Source organism: Salvelinus fontinalis, chromosome 2 (genome assembly GCF_029448725.1).
Source record: "Salvelinus fontinalis isolate EN_2023a chromosome 2, ASM2944872v1, whole genome shotgun sequence".
Lineage (NCBI taxonomy): Eukaryota > Metazoa > Chordata > Actinopteri > Salmoniformes > Salmonidae > Salvelinus > Salvelinus fontinalis.
The window spans coordinates 65,870,145-65,895,700 of record NC_074666.1 but is presented as its reverse complement, the minus strand read 5'-3'; the positions used below and the strand labels follow the sequence as shown (position 1 = coordinate 65,895,700).

At 41.0% G+C, this 25,556-nt stretch overlaps 2 protein-coding genes across 2 annotated transcripts; one reads left to right on the top strand and one right to left on the bottom strand.

The window, feature by feature from the left end:
- Positions 1-7,323: 7,323 nt before the first annotated feature.
- LOC129823568 (ferritin, middle subunit-like) lies at positions 7,324-9,246 on the bottom strand. Its single transcript, XM_055882404.1, has 4 exons — positions 8,968-9,246; positions 8,411-8,557; positions 8,054-8,179; positions 7,324-7,576 (listed from the first exon to the last, which is right to left on the bottom strand). Exons 1-4 carry the CDS (start codon positions 9,067-9,069, stop codon positions 7,421-7,423), a joined length of 531 nt encoding a protein of 176 aa, XP_055738379.1. The 5' UTR covers positions 9,070-9,246; the 3' UTR covers positions 7,324-7,420.
- A 9,382-nt stretch (positions 9,247-18,628) lies between these two features.
- LOC129823554 (ferritin, middle subunit-like) lies at positions 18,629-21,850 on the top strand. Its single transcript, XM_055882381.1, has 4 exons — positions 18,629-18,889; positions 19,186-19,332; positions 21,174-21,299; positions 21,595-21,850. The coding sequence occupies exons 1-4, from the start codon at positions 18,782-18,784 to the stop codon at positions 21,748-21,750; spliced, it is 537 nt and encodes a 178-aa protein (XP_055738356.1). The 5' UTR covers positions 18,629-18,781; the 3' UTR covers positions 21,751-21,850.
- The last annotated feature ends 3,706 nt before the right edge of the window (positions 21,851-25,556 follow it).

Below are 25,556 nucleotides of genomic sequence, written 5' to 3'. Positions count from 1 at the left end.
AGTACATTTGTATGTACTAACTAACATTTATATTTTGGTTAAAGTTACACAGCTTTGTCATTCTATTTGACAATATATTTTACATAAGGCCACACAGGCCCAGAGATTTCTGATAATCTGAAAATAAAAGCCCACTAGATGGCATCTGATTCATTTGCATATTCCTTAATTGACCAACATTTGTATTTGTTATGGATCCCTATTAGCTGCTGTCAAGGCAGCAGTTACTCTTCATGGGGTTCGACAAATTAAAGGCAGTTCTATACAATAAAACTAACATTACTAAACAGGTTTCGAAACACAATGTTTTGCACTCAGGCCACTACTCTACTACCACATATCTACAACACAAAATCCATGTGTGTGTGTCTATAGTGCATATGTGTCTCTTCACAGTCCCCGCTGTCCCATAAATTGTATTTTCATCTCTTTTTAAATCTTACTTCACTGCTTGCATGAGTTACTTGATGTGGAATAGTAGCCATGTCATGGCTCTATGTAGTATTGTGCACCTCCCATACTCTGTACTGGATGTGGCGACTGTGAAGAGACCTGGTGGTATGTCTTGTGGGGAATGCACTGGTGTCTGAGTTGTGTGGTAGTAGTTTAAACTGACAGCTCGGTGCATTCAACATGTCAATACTTCTCACAAATACAAGTAGTGATGAAGTCAATCTCTCCTCTACTCTGAGCCATGAGAGATTGATGTTCATAATGTTAATGTTAGCTCTCTGTGTACATTTAAGAGTGAGCTGTGCTAACCAGTTCTGGGCCTATTCTATTGTAATTTTCCTACGTCCTTTTTTGTTGCATCTGACCACATGACTGGACAGTAGTCCAGGTGCAAAAAAAGAAAGGCCTGTAGAACCTACCTTAGTGATAGCGTTGTTACGAAGGCAGAGCAGTGCTTTATTATGGACAGACCTATCCCAATCTTAGCTACTGTTGTATCAATATGTTTTGAGCATGACAGAAGTTTAGTCTCAACTTGTTACATTTCCACATTATCCATTACAAGATGTTGTTGAGGTTGAGGGTTTAGTGTTTTAATTTTATGTCCCAAATACAATTCCTTTCGTTTTTGAAATTCATGTATTTAGAACTAACCTATTTCTTGCCACCCATTCTGAAACTGACTGCGGCTCTTAAGTGTTGCAGTGATTTCACCTGCTGTGGTAGCTGATGTGTATAGTGTTGAGTCATCAGCATACATAGACACACAGACTTCACTCAGCACCTGTGCCAAGTCATTAGCTAGATTGAAATATTCCTATTTGCATATTCCTTAATTGACCAACATTTGTATTTGTTATGGATCCCTATTAGCTGCTGTCAAGGCAGCAGTTACTCTTCATGGGGTTCGACAAATTAAAGGCAGTTCTATACAATAAAACTAACATTACTAAACAGGTTTCGAAACACAATGTTTTGCACTCAGGCCACTACTCTACTACCACATATCTACAACACAAAATCCATGTGTGTGTGTCTATAGTGCATATGTGTCTCTTCACAGTCCCCGCTGTCCCATAAATTGTATTTTCATCTCTTTTTAAATCTTACTTCACTGCTTGCATGAGTTACTTGATGTGGAATAGTAGCCATGTCATGGCTCTATGTAGTATTGTGCACCTCCCATACTCTGTACTGGATGTGGCGACTGTGAAGAGACCTGGTGGTATGTCTTGTGGGGAATGCACTGGTGTCTGAGTTGTGTGGTAGTAGTTTAAACTGACAGCTCGGTGCATTCAACATGTCAATACTTCTCACAAATACAAGTAGTGATGAAGTCAATCTCTCCTCTACTCTGAGCCATGAGAGATTGATGTTCATAATGTTAATGTTAGCTCTCTGTGTACATTTAAGAGTGAGCTGTGCTAACCAGTTCTGGGCCTATTCTATTGTAATTTTCCTACGTCCTTTTTTGTTGCATCTGACCACATGACTGGACAGTAGTCCAGGTGCAAAAAAAGAAAGGCCTGTAGAACCTACCTTAGTGATAGCGTTGTTACGAAGGCAGAGCAGTGCTTTATTATGGACAGACCTATCCCAATCTTAGCTACTGTTGTATCAATATGTTTTGAGCATGACAGAAGTTTAGTCTCAACTTGTTACATTTCCACATTATCCATTACAAGATGTTGTTGAGGTTGAGGGTTTAGTGTTTTAATTTTATGTCCCAAATACAATTCCTTTCGTTTTTGAAATTCATGTATTTAGAACTAACCTATTTCTTGCCACCCATTCTGAAACTGACTGCGGCTCTTAAGTGTTGCAGTGATTTCACCTGCTGTGGTAGCTGATGTGTATAGTGTTGAGTCATCAGCATACATAGACACACAGACTTCACTCAGCACCTGTGCCAAGTCATTAGCTAGATTGAAAAAGTAAGGGGCCTAGACAGCTGCTCTGGGGAATGCCTGACTCTAACGAATTATGTTGGAGAAGATTCCATTAAAGAACACCCTGTGTGTTCTGTAGTATACAGCATGTTAGTATGGGTTTTCGAACACTACTTAGGTCTTCTGGGGCAGTATGCATCAAGCCTCTCAGAGTAAGAGTGCCGATTTATGATCAGTTTGGACTTTTAGATCACATTGAATAACATTACATGGATGGGGAAGCTCCTCCCCCCAGCCTCCACTGATTTCCATCAACTGATCTCCATCAACTTGCATAAATACATCATGGGCAAGAAACATATTTATTTTCTTCAAATCAATTATAGTAGTAGCAAGCTATCAAAGATGACCTCCGATCTTCATCTTCACGCTCTCCTTCTCAAACTGAACAGAACATAGGCTATAGGCTAGTCCACGTGCAAGATATTTCATTTTTTGGACTAGGCCTGATCAATAATAATTTTCGGAGGAACTATTTGACTCTCCTCCTGAACTGCCACTGTAGGCCTACACAGCACAACGTTGTTTAGCCCGCACAAAAAAAAACGTTTTTGATCAGCAAGGGCAGAGCAGGCCTCAGGGTTGGAATATCCATTGCAGTGTGTAATGCAGTCTAGTTTGATTTATGCAATCCCAGCAGCTATCTTAGAAATATAACTTTGCTCTGTGCTTCTCTGAGCATGCACTTCGTAGCCTATAGGCTATGAATCAATTGATTGAGACCACGCTAAATAGCCTACAGGCACACTTCATATTGCATTTCCAGCAGAGAGTCGGGTGGAATCAGGCATCGATATATAGCCTAATAAGCAACGAATTCTAAAACATTGAGAAATACTGAAATTTCTTCAATTACAAACTACATGACCCTCCCCTGGACTAGATTTTGAAAATACTAATCGCTCCCTTTGACTGAAATTGAAAAGGCATGACCCTCCCCCATTTTCCTCCAGGTACCCACCCTGTACATGCTGTACGGAAGAGGAAGCGAGATGTTCCACTTCCGCAATGGCTCTGTTTCAATGGAAGTCAAGGACTAAGCCGACAGCTATCGCATTGGTGTCTATGGAGAGCACCCCCCCCCCCCCGCCCCCCTTAAGCAGACAGTGGTAAATGCCTAAATTAACTACCTTCATTTATCCACCATCTTTGGCCTGAAGGCCATTCTTTCCCACTATCCTCGTGACAATGGTGGAAGGAGACTGGGTCTAATGACTGTGGAAACAGACTTGAGCGGTGGTGAGTGGGCGAAAACATGCTGAGTTTAGGGAAAAAAAGGGAAGAAGGAGAGAACAGCAGTAACATATACTATGTAACTTACTAAGGCATTTTTAAACAAATAGCTGTAATATGGTTGTTTCTGATGAACGTTGGAGGGAAAATACACCAACAACTTTCCTGATAATTTGGACAATATACCCCAATCACAATTCAAATAACAATATTTTTCAATATTACTTTAAACTGTTGGTCTAACTAACAGTTTAGAAAATCATCACCAAACCCCTTGGTTTTTCACACTCAGTAGTTTCCCGTGTGTATCAAGAATGATCCACCTCACATAGGGACAATGCTGTGGGAAGCATTGGAGTCAACATGGGCCAACATCCCTGTAGAACGCTTTCGACACCCTTTAGATCGAGTCCTTGCCCCAACGAATTGAGGCTGTTCTGAGGGAAAAATGTGTGTTTGCAACTCAATATTAGGAAGTTGTTCTTAATGTTTTATACAATCAGTGTATATATACAGTGCCGTAAAAAAGTATTTCCCCCTTTCTGGTTTTCTCTATTTTTGTTATCAGATCTTCAACCAAAACCTAATATTAGATAAAGGGAACATAGGTTTACAAATAACAAAACAAATTATACTTATTTTATCTATTTAATTAACCAAGTTATGCAACACCTAATTCCCCTGTGTGAAAAAGTAATTTCCCCCTTACACTCAATAACTGGTATTGCCACCTTTAGCTGCAATGACTAAAAACAAATGCTCAATAACCATATGGGTCCATATTATCAGGAAGGTGTGTTATTTAGCAATAAGCATGATATCCTGTATTATGGGGTTGTATGGGGTTGCCCATCTACATTTACCCCAGTGTGCTAATCATTAGCTAGATCACTGGTTCTCAATCCTGGTCCTGGGGACCCAAAGGGGTGCACATTTTAGTTTTTTCCCAAGCACTACACAGCTGATTCAAATCATCAAAGCCTTTTGATGAGTTGATCATTTGAATCAGCTGTGTAGAGATAGGGCAAAAACAGAAATGTGCACCTCTTTGGGTCCCCAGGACCAGGTTTGAGAACCAGTGAGCTAGATCATAAACTCAAAACATTATCTTGTTGCTAGCAACATAGGCTATTGCTGACTTGACTGTCCCAAACTTTCCACTGGTACTCAGCCAAGGATGTATAAACACTGAATAATGTAAGCCTATCTGTTACAACGGACTCATTTTACTGCCTACCATGCTATGTTGTTGTCTTAGGTCTCTCTTGTCGTGAATGGCCTTTTGCATTTTGGTAGGCTGTCACTGTAACTAAGAATTTGTTCTTAACTGACTAGCCTAGTTAAATAAAGGTTAAAAATAAATAAAGCACTTCTCTGCAGCTTTTGACATTATTGATCATAATCCGCTGCTGGAAAAAGCGTAAGTGTTATGGCTTTACGTCCTAGGCTAAATTGTGGATCTAGAGTTACCTGTCTAACAGAACACACAGGGTGTTCTTTAATGGAATCTTCTCCAACATAATCTCGTTAGAGTCAGGCATTCCCCAGAGCAGCTGTCTAGGCCCCTTACTTTTTCAATCTAACTAATGACTTGCCACAGGTGCTGAGTGAAGTCTGTGTGTCTATGTATGCTGATGACTCAACACTATACACATCAGCTACCACAGCAGGTGAAATCACTGCAACACTTAAGAGCTGCAGTCAGTTTCAGAATGGGTGGCAAGAAATAAGTTAGTTCTAAATACATGATTTTCAAAAGCGAAAGGAATTGTATTTGGGACATAAAATTAAAACACTAAACCCTCAACCTCAACAACATCTTGTAATGGATAATGTGGAAATGTAACAAGTTGAGACTAAACTTCTGTCATGCTCAAAACATATTGATACAACAGTAGCTAAGATTGGGATAGGTCTGTCCATAATAAAGCACTGCTCTGCCTTCGTAACAACGCTATCAACAAGGTAGGTTCTACAGGCCCTTGTTTTGTCGCACCTGGACTACTGTCCAGTCATGTGGTCAGATGCAACAAAAAATGACTTAGGAAAATTACAATTGGCCCAGAACTGGGCAGCACAGCTCACCCTTAAATGTAAACAGAGAGCTAACATTAATACTATGAACGTCAATCTCTCATGGCTCAGAGTAGAGATTGACTTCATCACTACTTGTATTTGTGAGAAGTATTGACATGTTGAATGCACCGAGCTGTCAGTTTAAACTACTAGCACGCAACTCAGACACCAGTGCCTACCCCACAAGACATGCCACCAGGTCTCTTCACAGTACTACAGAGAGCAATTACATGGTAACTATTCCACATCAAGTAACTCATGCAAGCAGTAAAATAAGATTTACAGATAAGAAATAAAACTTATGGGACAGCGGGGACTGTGAAGAAACACATATGCACTATAGACACACACACATGGATTTTGTGTTGTAGATATGTGGTAGTAGAGTAGTGGCCTGAGTGCAAACCCTTAATGTGTTGTGAAATCTGTTTAGTAATGTAATGTTAGTTTTATTGTATAGAACTGCCTTTAATTTGTCAGACCCCGTGAAGAGTAAATGCTGCCTTGACAGCAGCTAATTGGGATCCATAACAAATACAAATGTTGGAAAATTAAGGACTATGCAATTTAATCAGATGCCATCTAGTGGCCTTTTTGGGTACATCAGATTAAAAATCTCTGGCCCTCTGTGGCCTTATGTAAAATATATTGTCAAATAGAATGACAAAGCTGTGAAACTTTACCCTAAATTCAAACCAAGTTAGTGAATACCATACAACTGTACTCAATTTACCATGTCAATACTTCTTGGTTGTAAATGTTGGTGGCAGTTGTGAAAAGAGAATAGTTGCATTGTTAATGAAAATGCCATTGCTGATTAGGCAGTTCTCATCAGGCCATTTTCCCCTTTAACCAAATGGTTTATCCACTAGAAACTCATTTAGAAGATGGACATTGTCATTTTTTTTTCATCAGTTAAAGTATAAGTTTAGCTTGACTTAATTACCAAAATGAAAGTTCAGTTATTTCAGTAAGTTACCAGTAGCTTTGCAACCATATGACAGCTCCAATAAGCCCCTCATGGTGAACGAGAGGCTTGTAGAATCATTACTATTTTAGTATGCAGTTCAGTTTGCTTAAGGGGAATTATTGGGCATTAAACTGAAATAAACAAAATGATTAAAGATGAATTTCTCAGTTAGAGCCAAAATTCCATCACTAGATAAATGTGCCATAAAAGCTGGCTAACGGCTTTGATTGAGCTCTAGGCCGTCTAATAAACTTGTGATGCAGAGTAAAGGTCTTCATCAACTGTAGTTACCCATTTTACTCCTATGGACCGAGTTGACCCCTTAATTGACATGGCACTATTACAAGATACAGGAGAGGACACACTCTGTGGTCAGAGGTAATGTCCTTTATAAACCTCTTATTGTTAGGACCCTCAGTCACTGGTAAGTCAACAATTGTCAGTATTTACCGCCAGGAAACAAAGATACTCAGTAAGACAGCGCAAAGAACATGAATAGACAAATACAACATCCATTACAACAATTACAAAATAAAAACTTGTGATATTTTTTGTTTTAAATGATGCCTTGCCTCCAAAATACAGTAGTGTTGTCAACAAAAACACCAATGTTACAGCTTTGTTGCACTGCACCAGTTTAACACTCCTCTCCCTATAAATACAAAGCCAGTAGAATCTATCAGAGAAGCCAGGAGTCCTGGACTGAGGCTGGAGGCCGTAGCCTGGGGATGGAAGTGGTTTAGCTCTGGCCTCCCAGGGTGTGCTTGTCAAACAGGTACTCTGCCATCTTGTTGTTGACAGCATCCATCTTGGTGAGGTTGGTGATGTGGTCTCCCAGCTTCTTAATGGCCTCCACCTGCTCGTTCAGGTAATGGGTCTCCAGGAAGTCACACAGCTAAAGAGGGAAAACACAGGTCAGACAAGAGAATGACTACAGACTATTGTAGATACAGTAACACAAGAGCCTGGTGGTAGCGGCATAAGGGCAATTAATGTGTTTCCAGGTTTTTTAACTAGGAAAGTCAGTTAAGAACAAATTCTAATTTACAAAGACATCCTAACGTGGAACAGTGGGTTAACTGCCTTCAGTGGCAGAACATATTTTGACCTTGTCAGCTAGGGGATTCAATCCAGCAACCTTCGTTACTGGCCCAACGCTCTAACCACTAGGCAACCTGCTGCCCTTCATGCAAAATTATGTATTAGCTGCATTGTGTGTATAGTGTGCATCTGGACTATCGTGTGCGTGTGAAGAAGCAGGTCACACAAGCCTGTGTCATTAGTTATCAGAGCTACAACCTGATCATCTCCTGAGACAGTACCTGTCTTCTATGTGATACATACATGTGATGTGCGGTTCCTCATAACTTACATGGGGGTCAACCTTGTTAGAGGCAATCTTGTGCAGGTCCAGCAGGGCCTGGTTCACATTCTTCTCCAGCTTTAGAGCACACTGCATGGCCTCCAGCCCATTGCCCCACTCATCACGATCTGGCTTCTACACAGGACAGAGTGAACACAGAAGTGTTAGGGATTACTAACAGACATTAAGGTTAGGATAAAGTGAACAGACACACACCCCTCAAAATCAATTCAGAGGTTAGAGGTATGTTCAGGACCACTCCAGGTTCTATATATCAACTTAACGCTGTAAACACTCTCCTCCAAGAAGTAAAGACATGTATATCAGTCTACAATCTAAATGTGGTTTCGATGCTCAGGGGCTCACCTTGATGTCCTGGAGTAAAATGCGTCCACCTCTTTTGTTCTGGAAAGAGAGTAGCTTGTTGGCGTGCTCGCGCTCCTCGTCGCTGTTCTCCTTGAAGAAATGCGCGAAGCCAGACAGAGCCACATCGTCACGGGAGAAATAGAAAACCTGGGTGGATAAACAAGACAGTGTAGTTAAAAGAAATATTACATCCTGAACGTGACTCGGCATTCTGATCTTGTTGTTGCAACTAAGCTTGATGACAAAGGCATGAATCAGTCCGGTCTGTAGTCTACTTGGTAACATGCCAATTAACCTGTTAATGAGTTGTTACGCGCTCTGGCCAAGGTAGAATAGATTCCCAACATCATTTTAATGTTATCTACCTGAAGGCTGTTAATAGCCAAGCCAACTAAAATTCAAATGTATACTTAACGGAGTTGAGTTTATCGGCTATTAATTGTCTAGGACTACAGAAGTCAGGTGAAAAAAATAAATTAAAAAAAAATGGCATTTAGGCCCAGCCATAATAATAAACAGGTAGATCAACAAAACGGTCATCTTGGTAGACTCCTTACCATTGAAGTGTAGGTGTAGGAGGCAAACATCTCCATGTTGATCATCCGGTTGATGGCAGTTTCGCAATCGTGATGATAGTTCTGACGGATCTGAGACTCCATCTTGGCAGATTTTCTTTTATATCTAAATGAAAGGTACAAAAATAGAGTTTCTAAGACTATTTTGGTATTATAGTTCAAGTAAGTGTTATGTTATCAATCCAGAATGTACTATACTGCAGCACGAAGGCAGAGGTGTTCCGTTCAATCACTGTTGAAGCAAGAACTTGTTCATGCGTCTTCCCAGACTTGTGAACTGGAAGGAGCCTTGTTCGCTCTATTTATTGTTCCCGAACGGAACGCGTCAGTGAAATCCACCCTTATAGAGCGTAGCCAATCACCTTTAGAATTTCAACAGGAACTAGGCGGATCAGTTGATGACGATCCCACTCCTCAGGAGTGAATGTAACATTGTGTGTTCTCATGAATTCTTGATAATCATATAGTTGGCTATCATTATTCAATAATTGTTTAATCCAAATAATGTTGTTGTCAAACCAGTCTTGGAAAAATAAAGACTTGTTTTTGTGTTTTATGTCTTTATTTTTCCAGATTGTATACTTATGTTCTTATGTCAGAAGATGTTGGAGTGAGTTAGAAGATTTTATCTTAAAATAAACGACTATTAATGTTACTCTGAGAGACTATGAGATTACGTTTTATTTTGATCCAAATTATATGGACCCTGATTTAACTTTCATTGTTCATTTGTTTATCTTTCATGGAAGATTCTTTATGCATAAAATGAAGTGGGCAGAGAACAAAGCCTTCTTCACATTATTTAAGATAGAATTTAAATATTATTTTGAAAAGATCAGTAAATTTAAAAACAAAGAAGCAATATGCACCATAGAGAGACTCATATCTCCCTCACTAACTTTAATCATCAGCTGTCAGAGCAGGTCACAGGTCATTGCACCTGTACATAGCCCATTTGTAAGTAGCCCATCCAACTACCTCATCCCCATATTGTTACTTATTTTTTTGCTCCTTTGCACCCCAGTATCTCTACTTGCACATTCATCTTCTGCAAATCTATTACTCCAGTGTTTAATTGCTAAATTGTAATCACTTCGCCACTACGGCCAATGTATTTCCCTACCTCCCTAATCATACCTCATTTGCACACACGATGTATAGATTTTTTTCTATTGTGTTATTGACTGTATGTTTGTTTATTCCATGTGTAACTCTGTGTTATTGTTTGTGTTGCACTGTTTTGCTTTATCTTGACTAGGTCGCAGTTGTAAATGAGAACTTGTTCTCAACTGGCCTACCTGGTTAAATAAAGGTGAAGTAAAAACATTAAATATAAAGTGTTTAACAAATTGAAAAGGAATCTTGATATGTAATACTCCTCCCTGTCTGTTAGGTTTATCTACTCGTCTTTGTATATTTTTTTGTATTGTTGTGTTCATAATAATAAATAAATATATATAAATAATAAAAAAATGACGATCCCACTCATACACATGATTTGAAGCAAAGATTATTTATTATATTGACAAGAGAGCCGAGTGACCACAATGGAAATACATGTCCTCAGTGATTGAAGACAGGAACAGATGGGGACCATTCTAGCCAATGAGAGGGCAGGTACGTGTGTGAACAACATGCACAACTAAACGTTGTTTTTCTCAAAGTTGCCGAAATGCCACGTGCATCCACATATATCAGTACATTTGTAAAAGCTTAAACATTACGAAACTTCTATTCAATCAAAATCCACAAGTAATTAGAAAATAAAACTGGCTTATCTCACACGGACAGATTTTGGGCGAAGTAAAAGCTCTCGCCTTGACTTATTCATCTCGGTCTGTTCTTATTTATTTTTTTACTTTGTTTGTTACAAAGTAACATTTTATTGGTAACACCTAAAGCAGTAGTATCAGGCAAAATGCCACAGTGCAGGTCTAACTACAGCGGTTATTGTTGAAAAATGTGTGTGTGTGTTATATCCTTAGAAGAAAATAAGAATAATTGGAATATTCATTCTAATATTAGGCTAATTGAGAAATAATCTATGTCTACATTTGATTTAAGATATAAAAGTAAATTAAATTTGAGACACAGTTCTGTAAACTTCTGTTTCATTCTCTAAGAACACATGTTTCAATAGCACATGTAGCTTAATTATTTACCTTTTCCAGAATGCAGTCAAAAGAAAAACTGTAGGGCTATCACACTTTTTCATATAAACTCAATGTTCAATATGAGGTATGGGAATACAGTAGTGGACAGAGAAAGAAAGGCTGGCTTTTGTAGAAATGGTGTTTGATGATACACCTTTCGGTTTCAAGTGACATATTGTAGTTGACAAACGGTATATCAAAGTTGATTACATTAGCCTAGAAATAACTACACAAAATCAGTAGCTACATACATCTGGGCGAAGTAAAAATTTACGAAAGGACAATCTGACAACGCTCTGAATTTACGAACGTCCAGAGCGTACTCTGGCACTCCAGATTAACAAGCTAGCAAGAGGTTGCATATCAACAGCATAAGCTTCTGGAAGACAGGCGATGCGCTAGTAAACTAAAATTATACCGTTCTTTTACAGTAAACTAAAATGTAACCTTTGTTTAAGTAGGCAAGTCAGTTAATAACATTTTTTTTTTTTAATTGACAGCCTATTCCAGATTACGCTAGGCCCAATCACAGCCGGGTGTGATACATGCTGGATTTGAACCAGGTAGTATAGTGACGCCGCTTGAGATGCAGTGCCTTATACCACTGCACCACTCGGGAGCACTATGAACTAATAGTATATGTTATGCAGTATGTACTCATTAAGTATGTAGTATATAGTATGTTAGTATGGGTATTCGAACACAGCTTAGGTCTTTTGGGGCAGTATGCATCAAGCCTCTCAGAGTAAGAGTGACGATTTAGGATCAGTTTTGCCTTTTAGATCACATTGAATAACATTACATTTACGGGGAAGCTCCTCCCCCCAGCCTTCACTGATTTATACAGCCCCTGGTCTTTCCTGGCCAAGTATGTAAGGTAGTGCCTCTACTCCAATTGTTTGAGAACAGGACCCACTTTTTCCTAAAGTGTAATCCAAAACAGACTATCTATCAGTTTGTCATAGCTACTATCTAGGTTCATTGTTTGTTGAGAAATTATGAAGCTGCTTCAAATGGGGGTAAGGGTCTTCAACATAGATAATCCTTGAAGTATGTGCCCTAATCTCTGTTACTTTGATCAACTCTTCTAGGCTGAACCTCCCTTCATAGCGTAATGTTTTCATTATGAGTGCAAACAAAGTTTTGGAGACAATGAGTGGAAGCCTCTTCAGACTGTTGGAAGTGACAGTAGACTTATGCTTAAACCGGTGCTACAAAAAGGGCTGTGACATACTTGGCATTCCTTTTTTTTTGCGAAAAGGGACATCACTTTTTGACTAAATGATGTGTCGTGCTTAAAGGATAAGTGTGGGTGAGCATATAAGGCGAACGTCTAGCATCCCAATGGTTGCTTGTAACTCATCACAGGCAACTTTTTTTTTCTAATTATCAACTTCGCAATGATTTACACATTTTTATCTACTTTGAAACTACTTAGCATGTTAGCTAACCCTTCCCCTAACCCTAACCGTAACCTTTTAACCTAACTCCTAACCTTAACCTTAGACCTAACCTTAACCCTTAACCCCTAGCCTAGCTAACTTTAGCCACCTAGGTAATGATAGCACCTAGCCACCGAGCTAACGTTAGCCACAACAAATTGGAATTCGTAATATATCATATGTTTAGCAATTCGTAACATATTGTACGAATTACAATTCGTAAAATATAATATGAAATGGATGATGGACATGCACAAATTAATACATACAATACAAAACATATCATACTAATTGGAGTATTTCAAATTTACTTTTACTATGTTACGTCTACCCCTGAGTCCAGGTTGTTCTAAGTGACCTTATTTTAGCAGAAGGGAAAACATAGAATTACAATTGAAATTGACAAAGAATTGTCTTAATTTTTTAATGCAAATCTCTTCTGTAATGTTCAACCCCGAGAACCTGTGTTAAGTTGTAAAAGTCATGAACTGGTCCATCATGTGACCAGCCGCACAAAGTTATAAACAGTAAGTAATACTGTAAATGGTTAACCATTACATAACTCTTTCTATTGAAGTTCTGAAGGGTGACACAGTGTTTTTAGTCTGACATATATATTTATATTTTGGGGGGTTTGAATAAACACTGCAAACAGCCTTCCCGACTGCTCGGAGGCATCCGCATGGTCCTAAAGCACACAATTGCCTCGTTTTGTATCACATTCCAATGATAAAACTGGGGGGGTGGACAAAAATGCATGTCCCCCTGTCCCCAGGGAAATTTGCACCCCTGCTTATTCCTGTCATAACCTCCTGTTGGTTCTACTACAGTATGTACTGACTCAGGCTCTGCCCTGGCTGTGTTTCTGCCTTGTCATTGTGACTCGGCATTCTGAAGTCTCAAGCAGAGACGGAAGAGGAAGCGAGACAGCCCACTCCTTCACCCCCCCCCACAATGGAAGTCAATTAACTAAGCAGACCACTATCACATTGTTGTCTGCTTAAGGAGCCACCTCCTTAAGCAGATAGTGGTAAACGGCCTGAGTGAACTATCTTAATTTATCCACCATCTTTGGTCTCAATGTAGTTCTGTTCCGTTATCACAGTGCCAGTGGTGGAAGGAGGTGCAGTTTTGTGACTGCAGAAACAAACATGAGGGGTGATGAATGGGCGAAGACCGGCTGATACCAGATTTGAAGAAAAGGAAAAACGAAGAGGGATAGAACAGCAGGAACATATACTATACTATGTAACTTACATATACTGTGTAACTTACTGAGACATTTTTAAACAAATAGCTGTGAATGGTTGTTTCTGGTGGCTGTGCTTTGGCAAAGTGGGTGGGGTTATATCCTTCCTGTTTGGCCCTGTCCGGGGGTATCATCGGATGGGGCCACAGTGTCTCCTGACCCCTCCTGTCTCAGCCTCCAGTATTTATGCTGCAGTAGTTTGTGTCGGGGGGCTAGGGCCAGTTGGTTATATCTGGAGTACTTCTCCTGTCTTATCCAGTGTCCTGTGTGAATTTAAGTATGCTCTCTCTAATTCTCTCCTTCTCTCTTTCTTTCTCTCTCTCGGAGGAACTGAGCCCTAGGACCATACGTCAGGACTACTGGGCATGATGACTCCTTGCTGTCCCCAGTCCACCTGGCCTTGCTGCTGTTCCAGTTTCAACTGTTCTGCCTGCAGTTATGGAACCCCTACCTGTCCCAGACCTGCTGTTTTCAACTCTGAATGATCGGCTATGAAAAGCCAACTGACATTTATTCCTGATTATTATTTGACCATGCTTGTCATTTATGAACATTTTGAACATCTTGGCTCTCTCTATTTCTCTCCTCTCTTTCTTTCTCTCTCTCGGAGGAACTGAGCCCTAGGACCATACGTCAGGACTACCGGGCATGATGACTCCTTGCTGTCCCCAGTCCACCTGGCCTTGCTGCTGTCCCAGTTTCAACTGTTCTGCCTGCGGTTATGGAACCCCTACCTGTCCCAGACCTGCTGTTTTCAACTCTTAATTATCGGCTATGAAAAGCCAACTGACATTTATTCCTGATTACTATTTGACCGTGCTTGTCATTTATGAACATTTTGAACATCTTGGCCATGTTCTGTTATAATCTCCACCCGGCACAGCCAGAAGAGGACTGGCCACCCCTCATAGCCTGGTTCCTCTCTAGGTTTCTTCCTAGGTTTTGGCCTTTCTAGGGAGTTTTTCCTAGCCACCGTGCTTCTACACCTGCATTGCTTGCTGTTTGGGGTTTTAGGCTGGGATTCTGTACAGCACTTCGAGATATTAGCTGATGTATGAAGGGCAATATAAAATAAACTTGATTGATTGATTGATTGATTGAATTTAAGGGAAAATACAGCAACTTTTCTGAAAATGTTGTCAATGTAGTAAATCAGAACTCAAATACCAATATTTTTCTATATTACTTTAAACTGTTGGTCTAACTATAACAGTTCAGAAAGTCACCACCAATGTCAAAACCCGTTATTCTATTTATGTTGCCTTCACCATGTCTGGGTAGTACATGGTCTTGAAATTACTAATTTCTTTATATATATATATTGGTATTTTCTCTTTCTTTATTGAGATATCAAGTTATGAATGAGAAGGGGGTGACAGAAAGGTAGAGGAATACAGATATGAAGGCGTAGGTTTGAATCCATGCCGCAAAGGGACATGTGTGGTCCAGAGTCAGCAGCATTACCACTAGACCAGCAGGTACATTTTTCTTCTGGACCTTCTTTGGACACTGTGTTAAACCTCTTTGGGGTACGTGGGACGCTACCGTCCCACCTGGCCAACATCCGGTGAAATTGCAGAGAGCGAATTTAAATTACAAAAATCGTAATATTAAACTTTCATGAAAATACAAGTGTCATACGTCTTTTAAAAGCTTAACTTCTTGTTAATCCAGCCGCTTTGTCCGATTTCAAAAAGGCTTTACGGCGAAAGCACAACATGCGATTATCTGAGGACAGCGCCCCGCGCACAAAAGCATTACATACATTTTCCAACCAAGCAGAGGTGTCACGAATGTCAGAAACAGCGATAAAATGAATCACTTACCTTTGAAGATCTTCATCTGGTTCTTTTGTTTGATAATGTCCTTCTTTATATCCCAAAAAGTCAGTTTAGTTGGCGCGCTTGACTCAGTAATCCACAGGTTTCCCTCGTTCAAAATGCATACAAATGAATCCTGTAAGTTACCAATAAACCTCGTCCAAACAAGTCAAACAACGTTTCTAATCAATCCTCAGGTACCCAAATATGTTAATAAACGAACAAATTTAAAACAGAGAATAGTATGTTCATTACCGGAGATAAATAACGAAGTGCATGCTCTCATCCACGCACCCGTGAAAACACTACAGCCAAAATGGGAGCCACTTACAAAAACTAAAAATTCTTGGAAATTTTTCAAAAAACAAGCCTGAAACTCTTTCTAAAGACTGTTGACATCTAGTGGAAGCCCTAGGAACTGCAGTCTGGGAGGTATTCCTTTTATATTCACATAGAGAGCCATTATAATCAGTGGTGAGCTCAACAACAACAAAAAAATTCTGGATGGATTCTCCTCGGGTTTTTGCCATCCAAATCAGTTCTGTTATACTCACAGACATTATTTTAACAGTTTTATAAACTTTAGATTGTTTTCTATCCAATACTACAAATTCTATGCATATCCTAGCTTCTTGGCCTGAGTAACCGGTAGTTTACTTTGGGAACCTCATTCATCCAAACTTCCGAATACTGCCCCCTACCCCAAAGAAGTTAACTAACCTCCAGACGAGCTTCAATGCCATACAACTCTCCTTCTGTGGCCTCCAACTGCTCTTAAATGCAAGTAAAACTAAATGCATGCTCTTCAACCGATCACTACCCGCTGCAGTAGTTTATGTGTCGGGGGGCTAGGGTCAGTCTGTTATATCTGGAGTATTTCTCCTGTCTTATCCGGTGTCCTGTGTGAATTTAAGAATGCTCTCTCTAATTCTCTCTTTCTTTCTTTCTCTCTCGGAGGACATGAGCCCTAGGACCATGCCTCAGGACTACCTGGCCTGATGACTCCTTACTGTCCCCAGTCCACCTGGCCGTGCTGCTGCGCCAGTTTCAACTGTTCTGCCTGCGGCTATGGACCCCTGACCTGTTCACTGTGATTACTATTATTTGACCATGCTGGTCATTTATGAACATTTGAACATCTTGGCCATGTTCTGTTATAATCTCCACCCGGCACAGCCAGAAGCGGACTGGCCACCCCTTATAGCCGGGTTCCTCTCTAGGTTTCTTCCTAGGTTTTGGCCTTTCTAGGGAGTTTTTCCTAGCCACCGTGCTTCTACCGCTGCATTGCTTGCTGTTTGGGGTTTTAGGCTGGGTTTCTGTACAGCACTTTAAAATATCAGCTGATGTAAGAAGGGCTATATAAATCAATTGGATTTGATTTGATTTATTTTAGGGGGTGCCCATGGAGCTGGGGATCAGAAATGTCCCGTGCGAGAGAAGCAGGTTGAGGTTTCCAGGGTTAGAGTAATGCAGAAGTTGTCATATGCTGAGGCAGTTAAGAAGTAGAGGAAGATGGGTCAAGGGGGAGAGATCCAAAGAGGAGGGGTGTGGAGTAGTTCTGTACCAGCACAGAGGGATAACCCAACAAGTGATATATGTTTCAGTAAGATTGGATTTTTGGCATTTATAGTAATGGTTATCAACGGTACTGCAGGGATGGAACGTAAAGTGGCAGGAAATAGAGGTTGTGGTGGCAGCTGCAGAGAGGTATTTGGGTGTGCGAGTGTAACCGATGTGAAATGGCTAGCTAGTTAGCAGTGGTGCGCACTAACAGCCTTTCAAACGGTGACGTCACTCGCTTTGAGACCTTGAAGTAGTGGTTCCCCTTGTTCTGCAAGGGCCACGGCCTTTTTTGAGCGATGGGTAACGATTCTTCGTGGGTGACTGTTGATGATGTATGCAGAAGGTCCCTGGTTTGCGCCTGGGTCTGGGCGAGGGGACGGTCTAAAATTAAACTGTTACACTTGACATCAGAGGCGTTTTATATCTTATTCTTATCTGTATTTTTTAACTGCACAGTCGGTTAGGGGCTCGTAAATAAGCATTTCACTGTAAGGTCTACCTGTTGTATTTGACGCATGTGACTAATAAAATTTGATTTGACTTATTTTGAGTTGCAAGGTGTGTTAAGTGGTGGTGTCCCATCCTTTCATGCTGTTGGCCTGAAGTAGGACTAAAGAGATGTAAATAGTGGAGTATGGTAAAAAAAATAAAACATTGTAAGTGTAGTTTTAGATGGTAGGGTATTTGTTGTATTTTTTGTTGTTGTGGTTGTTGATTTTTTTTTTTTTAAAGCAAAGTATAAGGGAGCTATACTCCAGTCTAGTAGGTAGCGATAATGCAACATTTATTGGATGCCAACATGCCGTCAAATCTCATCGAAGAAGAGGGTCGATTTCACTGACGCGGTCCGCTCGGAACAATAAATAGAGCGAACAAGGCCCCTTCCAGTTCACAACTCTGGGAAGACTCATGAAGAACTTCTTGCTTCAACAGTGATTGAACGGAACTCTTCTGCCCGCCTCCCGCGCTATATAACATTCCGGATTGTTAAAGTAACACTTCCTTGAACTGTGTTAGTAAAACGTTTACTGTTGACAGGAGAACAAGAGGAGACAATAGGACGAGGTGGATAATTTTATAATAAGGCCGTTTAATTACATGTAAAGATATCTTAGTAAAATCTTGCAGCAAGGCTCTTTCTGTCTGATTCCTATTGAATCGTCCGGGAAAGAGGGCAGTTTCCAGAATTGTACAGTACTATATAGACAACAAGCAAAGTAGGTAGATCTGCGAGTCCGGCCTTCCGATTGGTCGATCTGGGTCTTGGGTAGTCCTGATCAGGCCTGGTGTCCACGTTCCATTGGTTCCTGACATAGTTCTTTGTCCTGAGGTCCAACCATGGGTTGGGTGTGTCTGTGTGATTGTCATGGGGGAGGGGAGTTGTGGGTGTCGTGTATATGTCTAATGAGTCCAGCATATGTCCAAGAGAAAGAGGGAGTGTGTATGTTGTGTCAACTATAGCTAATGTTGAGAAGTTGTTAAAACAAGTTACCAATATCTAATACAATTTCTTACAACTGTCTTAGTAAAATAATATAAGAATCTCTATTTTTGTACCGTTAATTTTGAATGAAAATGGAGTCTCAGGTCCGCCAGAATTATCACCACGATTGCGAAGTTGCAATCAACCGGATGATCAACATGGAGATGTTTGCCTCTTATACCTACACTTCAATGGTAAGGTGTATACCAAGATGACCGTTTTGTTCATCTACCTGTGTATTATGCCTGGGTTTAAATATTTTCTGTACGCCTAGGCAATTAACAGCCTTGAGGTAGACCTATCATTCAAATAAAGTTGATAAATATATCATTGGACAGAGCGTATCGCCTTGACAGGTTAATTGGGAGGTTACCAAGCAGGCTAATGATTTTCCGCATCATATTGCTGTGTCAATCATGCTTAGATCCCTCAATAATGGAATGAGTCACGTTTGACATGTGTTTCTAAACAACTTTGTCTGTCCACCCAGGCTTTCTATTTCTCCCGTGACGATGTGGCTCTGCCTGGCTTCGCGCATTTCTTCAAGGAGAACAGCGACGAGGAGCGGGAGCACGCCGACAAGCAACTCTCCTTCCAGAACAAGAGAGGTGGACGCATTGTCCTTCAGGACATCAAGGTGAGCGTTTGAGCGTCGAAAAACACATCTGCATTGTTTTTGTTGCGCTGTATACAAATGTAAACTTCTTCATAAAGGGTTCTCTGGTTGAAATGGTTCTACCTGGAACCAAGTGGTTTATCTAGAATTTATGGCAAGAAGTCTAAAGAAGCCTTTATATTCAATCTAGAGCCTTTTTTCCCCAATACTGTTAACTTCAAGGGTTTTTGGATGAGTAGTCATTCATGTTAATACTGAGTTCATTCTAAGGCACGCCCTATGTGGCTGCCCTGGTATTAGAGCAAGGTGGCCAGAGGAGATAATGTCCTGACTACTTAGGCCTGAACACACTGCCTCCATTCCTTCATAACCACTGAAAGAGCACGAGGGGTGTAACTCCATCCAAACTCTCCCAATGTTAATATAATATATGCTCACTGGACTGTTTCAAAACAAATTTTATTGGTCATGTGCACCGAACACAACAGGTGTTGACTACAGTGACATGCGTACTAACGAGACCATTCCCAACAATGCAGAGTCAAGACATACTTACTAAATAAAAAAGGATATGGTAACACAAAGAATAAAAAGGCTATATACAAGATGTATTGAGACATGTAGGTACTATATTCTCAAGGTAGTTGAGAATATAGTACATACATTTAGGTAAGGGGTAGAAGTTATTAGGCAATCAGGATATGTGACTGGTGTCAATATGCTTGTCTGTGGGCTTATGTAGTGTGTGTCGTGGTGAAGTCTAGTGAGTGCGAAATAAGTGGTTAAACACATCTACTCAGACCCCTGTTTGCCTCCAGAACAGACTGAATTATTTGGGGCATTCTACAAGGTGTCTGAAACATTCCACAGGGATGTTGGTCCATGCTGACACGATGGCATCAGGCAGTTGCTGCAGATTATACGGTGATATAGTCATGCTGTGACCAGCCTGTTCCATCTTTATTTTATTTATTCATTTATTTTACCGTTATTTTACCAGGTAAGTTGACTGAGAACACGTTCTCATTTGCAGCAACGACCTGGGGAATAGTTACAGGGGAGAGGAGGGGGATGAATGAGCCAATTGTAAACTGGGGATTATTAGGTGACCATGATGGTTTGAGGGCCAGATTTGGAATTTAGCCAGGACACCGGGGTTAACACCCCTACTCTTACGATAAGTGCCATGGGATCTTTAATGACCTCAGAGAGTCAGGACACCCGTTTAACGTCCCATCCGAAAGACGGCACCCTACACAGGGCAGTGTCCCCAATCACTGCCCTGAGGCATTGGGATATTTTTTAGACCAGAGGAAAGAGTGCCTCCTACTGGCCCTCCAACACCACTTCCAGCAGCATCTGGTCTCCCATCCAGGGACTGACCAGGACCAACCCTGCTTAGCTTCAGAAGCAAGCCAGCAGTGGTATGCAGGGTGGTATGCTGCTGGCAATCTCATCTCATGACAAAGATTCTCTATTGGTTTGAGGTCTGGGGACTGCGCAGTAAACTGAACTCGCTGTTCCAGGCAATGATTTCCACTCAATTTCCCACTGGAGCCACTTGTTTTTAGCTGATAGGCGTGTGGTTGTCTGCTGCAATAGCCCATCTGTGAGAAGGATGGACAAGTTGTGTGTTCTGAGCTGGGGTTCTGTAAACCTTCGGCGTTGCAAGCGCCATGATCTATCGACTGAGCCACACCGGACCCATGATGTGCTTCATAAACTCTAGCTTATGTGGTTGTACATATTGACTGTTAAAATGACTCCATCTTGAGATATACTGAATTTACTGTTTACCTTTAATGTCTAGAAACATCTGCTAGTTGTCCCTAAAACTTCTGTGTTCACTCTGTCCTGTGTAGAAGCCAGAATGTGATGAGTGGGGCAATGGGCTGGAGGCCATGCAGTGTGCTCTGCAGCTGGAGAAGAATGTGAACCAGGCCCTGCTGGACCTGCACAAGATTGCCTCGGACAAGGTTGACCCCCATGTAAGTTATGGTGGAACCGCAAATCAGATAGAATACAGGTACTGTCCCAGGAGATGATCAGGTTGTTGTAACTCTGCTAACTAATTACACTGGATTGTGTGACCAGCCTCTATATACACACTAGTCCACAGACGCACGGATGCACACTATACACACAATGCAGCTCATGCAGGAGTTAGACAGCTGCAAACACCTCATTATCTGCACTTATGCCATTACCACCAGGCTCTTGTGTTACTGTATCTACAATAGTCTGTAGTCATTCTCTTGTCTGACCTGTGTTTTCCCTCTTTAGCTGTGTGACTTCCTGGAGACTCATTATCTGAACGAACAGGTGGAGGCCATTAAGAAGCTGGGAGACCACATCACCAACCTCACCAAGATGGATGCTGTCAACAACAAGATGGCAGAGTACCTGTTTGACAAACACACCCTGGGAGGCCAGAGCTAAACCACTTCCATCCCCAGGCTACTGCCTCCAGCCTCAGTCCAGGACTCCTGCCTTCTCTAATAGATCCTACTGGCTTTGCATTTATAGGGAGGGGAGAGTGTTAAACTGGTGCAGTGCAACACAGCTGTAACATTGAGATATTTTGCTGACAACCCTACTGTATGTTGGAGGCATCTTGTAAAACAATTAAAATAATCTCACTACAGTTTGTTTTCTAAGTGTTGACCTGTAGTAATGAATGTTGTATCAGTCTATTCAGGTTCTTTGCTCCGACTTACTGAGCATCTCAATACCCAGTGATAAATTCTGACATTTGTAGCCCTACTAGTGACTGAGGGTCATAACAATAGGGAAAGTTTAACATGAGGTTTATAAAGGACATTACCTCTGACCACAGAGGGCACTATTACAAGATTTTATATACACCATGTCAATAAGGACATTACCTCTGACCACAGAGGGCACTATTACAAGATTTTATATACACCATGTCAATAAGGGCCCAACTGTCAACTCTTTACCCATAAAAGTGAAATGGGTAACTACAGCTTATGTGGACCTTTACTCTGCATATTAAAAGGATACATTAGATGGCCTAGAGGTCAATCAAACCCTTGCCTCCTGCTCAGTAAATTCATATGGCGCATTTCTCTAGTGATGGGAAGTTTGGCTCTTACTGAGAAATTAATCTTTAATCATTTTGTTTTTCAGTTTAATGCCCAATAGTTCCCCAACAGAAAATTATGAACTGAATACTAAAATAGCAATGATTCTACAAGCCTCTCGTTCACCATAAGCGGATTATTGGAGCTGTCATATGGTTGCAAAGCTACTGAAATTACTGACCACTTTCATTTTGGTAATTAACTGGCAATCTAACTTCGGTAATTTATACTTTAAAAATATTTTTTATGTGTCCATGTAGTGCATGGGTTTCTAGTTGATATACCAGATGGATGAAGGGGAAAATAGCCACATTTTTATTTTACCTTTAACCAGGTAGGTAAATTGAGAATAAGTTCTCATTTACAATTGCGACCTGGCCAAGGTGAAGCAAAGCGGTTTGACACAAACAGTTACACATGGAGTTAAACTAAACAGTCAATAATACAGTAGAAAATTAAGTCTATATACAATGTGAGCAAATGAGGTGAGAATGGAGGTAAAGGCAAAAAAGTCCATGGTGATAAAGTAAATGCAATATAGCAAGTAAAACACTGGAATGGTAGATTTGCAGTGGAAGAATATGCGAAATAGAAATAATGGAGTGCAAAGGAGCAAAATACAGTAGGGGAAGAAGTTGTTGGGGCTAAAATATAGATGGGCTATGTACAGGTGCAGTAATCTGTGAGCTGCTCTGAAAGCTGGTGCTTAAAGCTATTGAGGGAGATAAGTGTTTCCAGTTTCAGAGATTTTTGTAGTTTGTTCCAGTCATAGGCAGCAGAGAACTGGAGAGGTGGCCAAAGGAGGAATTGGCTTTGGGGGTGACCAGAGAGATATACCTGCTGGAGCGCGTGCTGCTGTGGTGACCAGTGAGCTGAGATAAGGGGGGACTTTACTTAGCAGGGTGTTGTTGATGACCTGGAGCCAGTGGGTTTGGCGACGAGTATGAAGCGAGGGCCAGCCAACGAGAGCGTACAGGTCGCAGTGGTGGGTAGTATATGGGGCTTTGATAGACTGCATCCAATTTATTGAGTAGAGTATTGGAGGCTATTTTGTAAATGACATCGCTGAAGTCGAGGATCGGTAGGATGGTCAGTTTACGAGGGTATGTTTGGCAGCATAAGTGAAGGATGCTTTGTTGCGAAATAGGAAGCCAATTCTAGATTGAACTTTGGATTGGAGATATTTGATGTGAGTCTGGAAGGAGAGTTTACAGTCTAACCAGACACCTAGGTATTTGTAGTTGTCCACATATTCTAAGTCAGAGCCGTCCAGAGTAGTGATGCTGGACGGGCGGGCAGGTGCAGGCAGCGATCGGTTGAAGAGCATGCATTTAGTTTTACTTGTATTTAAGAGCAGTTGGAGTCCACGGAAAGAAAGTTGTATGGAAGTTGTAATGAAGGAGAGTTGTAATGAAGTGTTTTATCAACAATGACATTTCCAATAATTCTCCAACTCATCCATTTTTCTTTACACAACTACCACCAACATTTACAACCATGAAATACTGACAATGTAAAATAATTGATTACATCTTTTTTAAATAAAGGTAACGCTTTTCACTAAGTTGATGGTTTATATTTAGGGTAATGTTTTGCGGCTTTGTCATTCTATTTTAAAGTATATTTTACATGTGATAAGGCCACACAAAGGGCCAGAGATTTGTGATAATCTGAAGTACGCAAAAAGGTCACTAGATGGCACCTGATCAAATGACATATTCCTTGAAATTTCAAACATTTGTGTTTGTTATGGATCCCTATTAGCTGCTGTCAAGGCAGCAGTTACTCTTTCTGGGGTTCAGCAAAGAAAAGGCAGTTCTATACAATAAAAATAACATTACAAAACAGAGTTCACAACACAAGTGTTTGCCCTCAGACCACTACTCTACCACATATCTACAACACAAAATCCATGTGTGTCTATACTGAATATGTTATTATGTTTTAATCTCTTTTTAAATAAGATTTTACTGCTTGCTTGAGTTACTTGATGTGGAATAGTAGCCATGTCATGGCTCTATGTAGTACTGTGCACCTCCCATAGTCTGTTCTGGACTTAGGTACCGTGAAGAGACCTGGTGGCATGTCTTGTGGGGTGCTAGTAGTTTAAACTGGCAGCTCGGTGCATTCAACATGTCAAAACTTCTCACAAATACAAGTAGTGATTAAGTAAATCTCCTCTATTTTGAGCAATGAGAGATTGACATGCATATTAATGTTAGCTCTCTGTGTACATTTAAGGGTGAGCCGTGCTGCCCAGTTCTTGGCCAATTGTATTTTTCCTAAGTCCCTCTTTGTGGCACCTGACCACACGACTGGACAGTAGTCCAGGTGCGACAAAACTAGGGCCTGTAGGACCCTAGTTGTTAGTTGTTAAGAAGGCAGAGCAGTGCTTTATTATGGACAGACCTCTCCCCATCTTAGTTATTGTTGTATCAATATGTTTAAAAAAATTATATTTACCCCCTTTTCTCCCCAATTTTCATGGTATCCAATCGCTAGTAATTACTATCTTGTCTCATCGCTACAACTCCCGTACGGGCTCGGGAGAGACTAAGGTCGAAAGCCATGCGTCCTCCAAAGCACAACCCAACCAAGCCGCACTGCTTAACACAGCGCTCGGAGGAAACACCGTGCACCTGGCCCCCTTGCTTAGCCCGTTGGCCCGCCACCTGGCCCGCCACAGGAGTCGCTGGTGCACGATGAGACAAGGATATCCCTACCGGCCAAACCCTCCCAAACCCTGTGCGCCGCCCCACGGACCTCCTGGTCGCGGCCGGCTGCGACAGAGCCTGGGCGCGAACCCAGAGTCTCTGGTGGCACAGCTAGCGCTGCGATGCAGTGCCCTAGACCACTGCGCCTAGACCACTGCGCCACCCGGGAGGCCCCTTATCAATATGTTTTGACCATGACAGTTTACAATCCAGGGTAACTCCAATAAGTTTAGTCTCCTCAACTTGTTACATTTCCACATTATTCGTTACAGGATTTAGTTTAAGTTTAGTGTTTCAATTTTAGGTCCCAAATACAATGCCTTTAGTTTTTGAAATTCATATATTTAGGACTAACTTATTTCTTGCCACCCATTCTGAAACTGACTGCAGCTCTTAAGTGTTGCAGTGATTACACCTGCTGTGGTGG

Coding starts and splice junctions, on each gene's coding strand:
- LOC129823568 (XM_055882404.1), bottom strand. CDS start 9,069: ATGGAGTCTCAGATCCGTCAGAACTATCATCACGATTGCGAAACTGCC. Junction 8,558..8,967: donor CCTACACCTACACTTCAATG/GTAAGGAGTCTA, acceptor TTATCCACCCAG/GTTTTCTATTTCTCCCGTGA. Junction 8,180..8,410: donor TTTTACTCCAGGACATCAAG/GTGAGCCCCTGA, acceptor TGTCCTGTGTAG/AAGCCAGATCGTGATGAGTG.
- LOC129823554 (XM_055882381.1), top strand. CDS start 18,782: ATGAAAATGGAGTCTCAGGTCCGCCAGAATTATCACCACGATTGCGAA. Junction 18,890..19,185: donor CTTATACCTACACTTCAATG/GTAAGGTGTATA, acceptor CTGTCCACCCAG/GCTTTCTATTTCTCCCGTGA. Junction 21,300..21,594: donor CGGACAAGGTTGACCCCCAT/GTAAGTTATGGT, acceptor TTCCCTCTTTAG/CTGTGTGACTTCCTGGAGAC.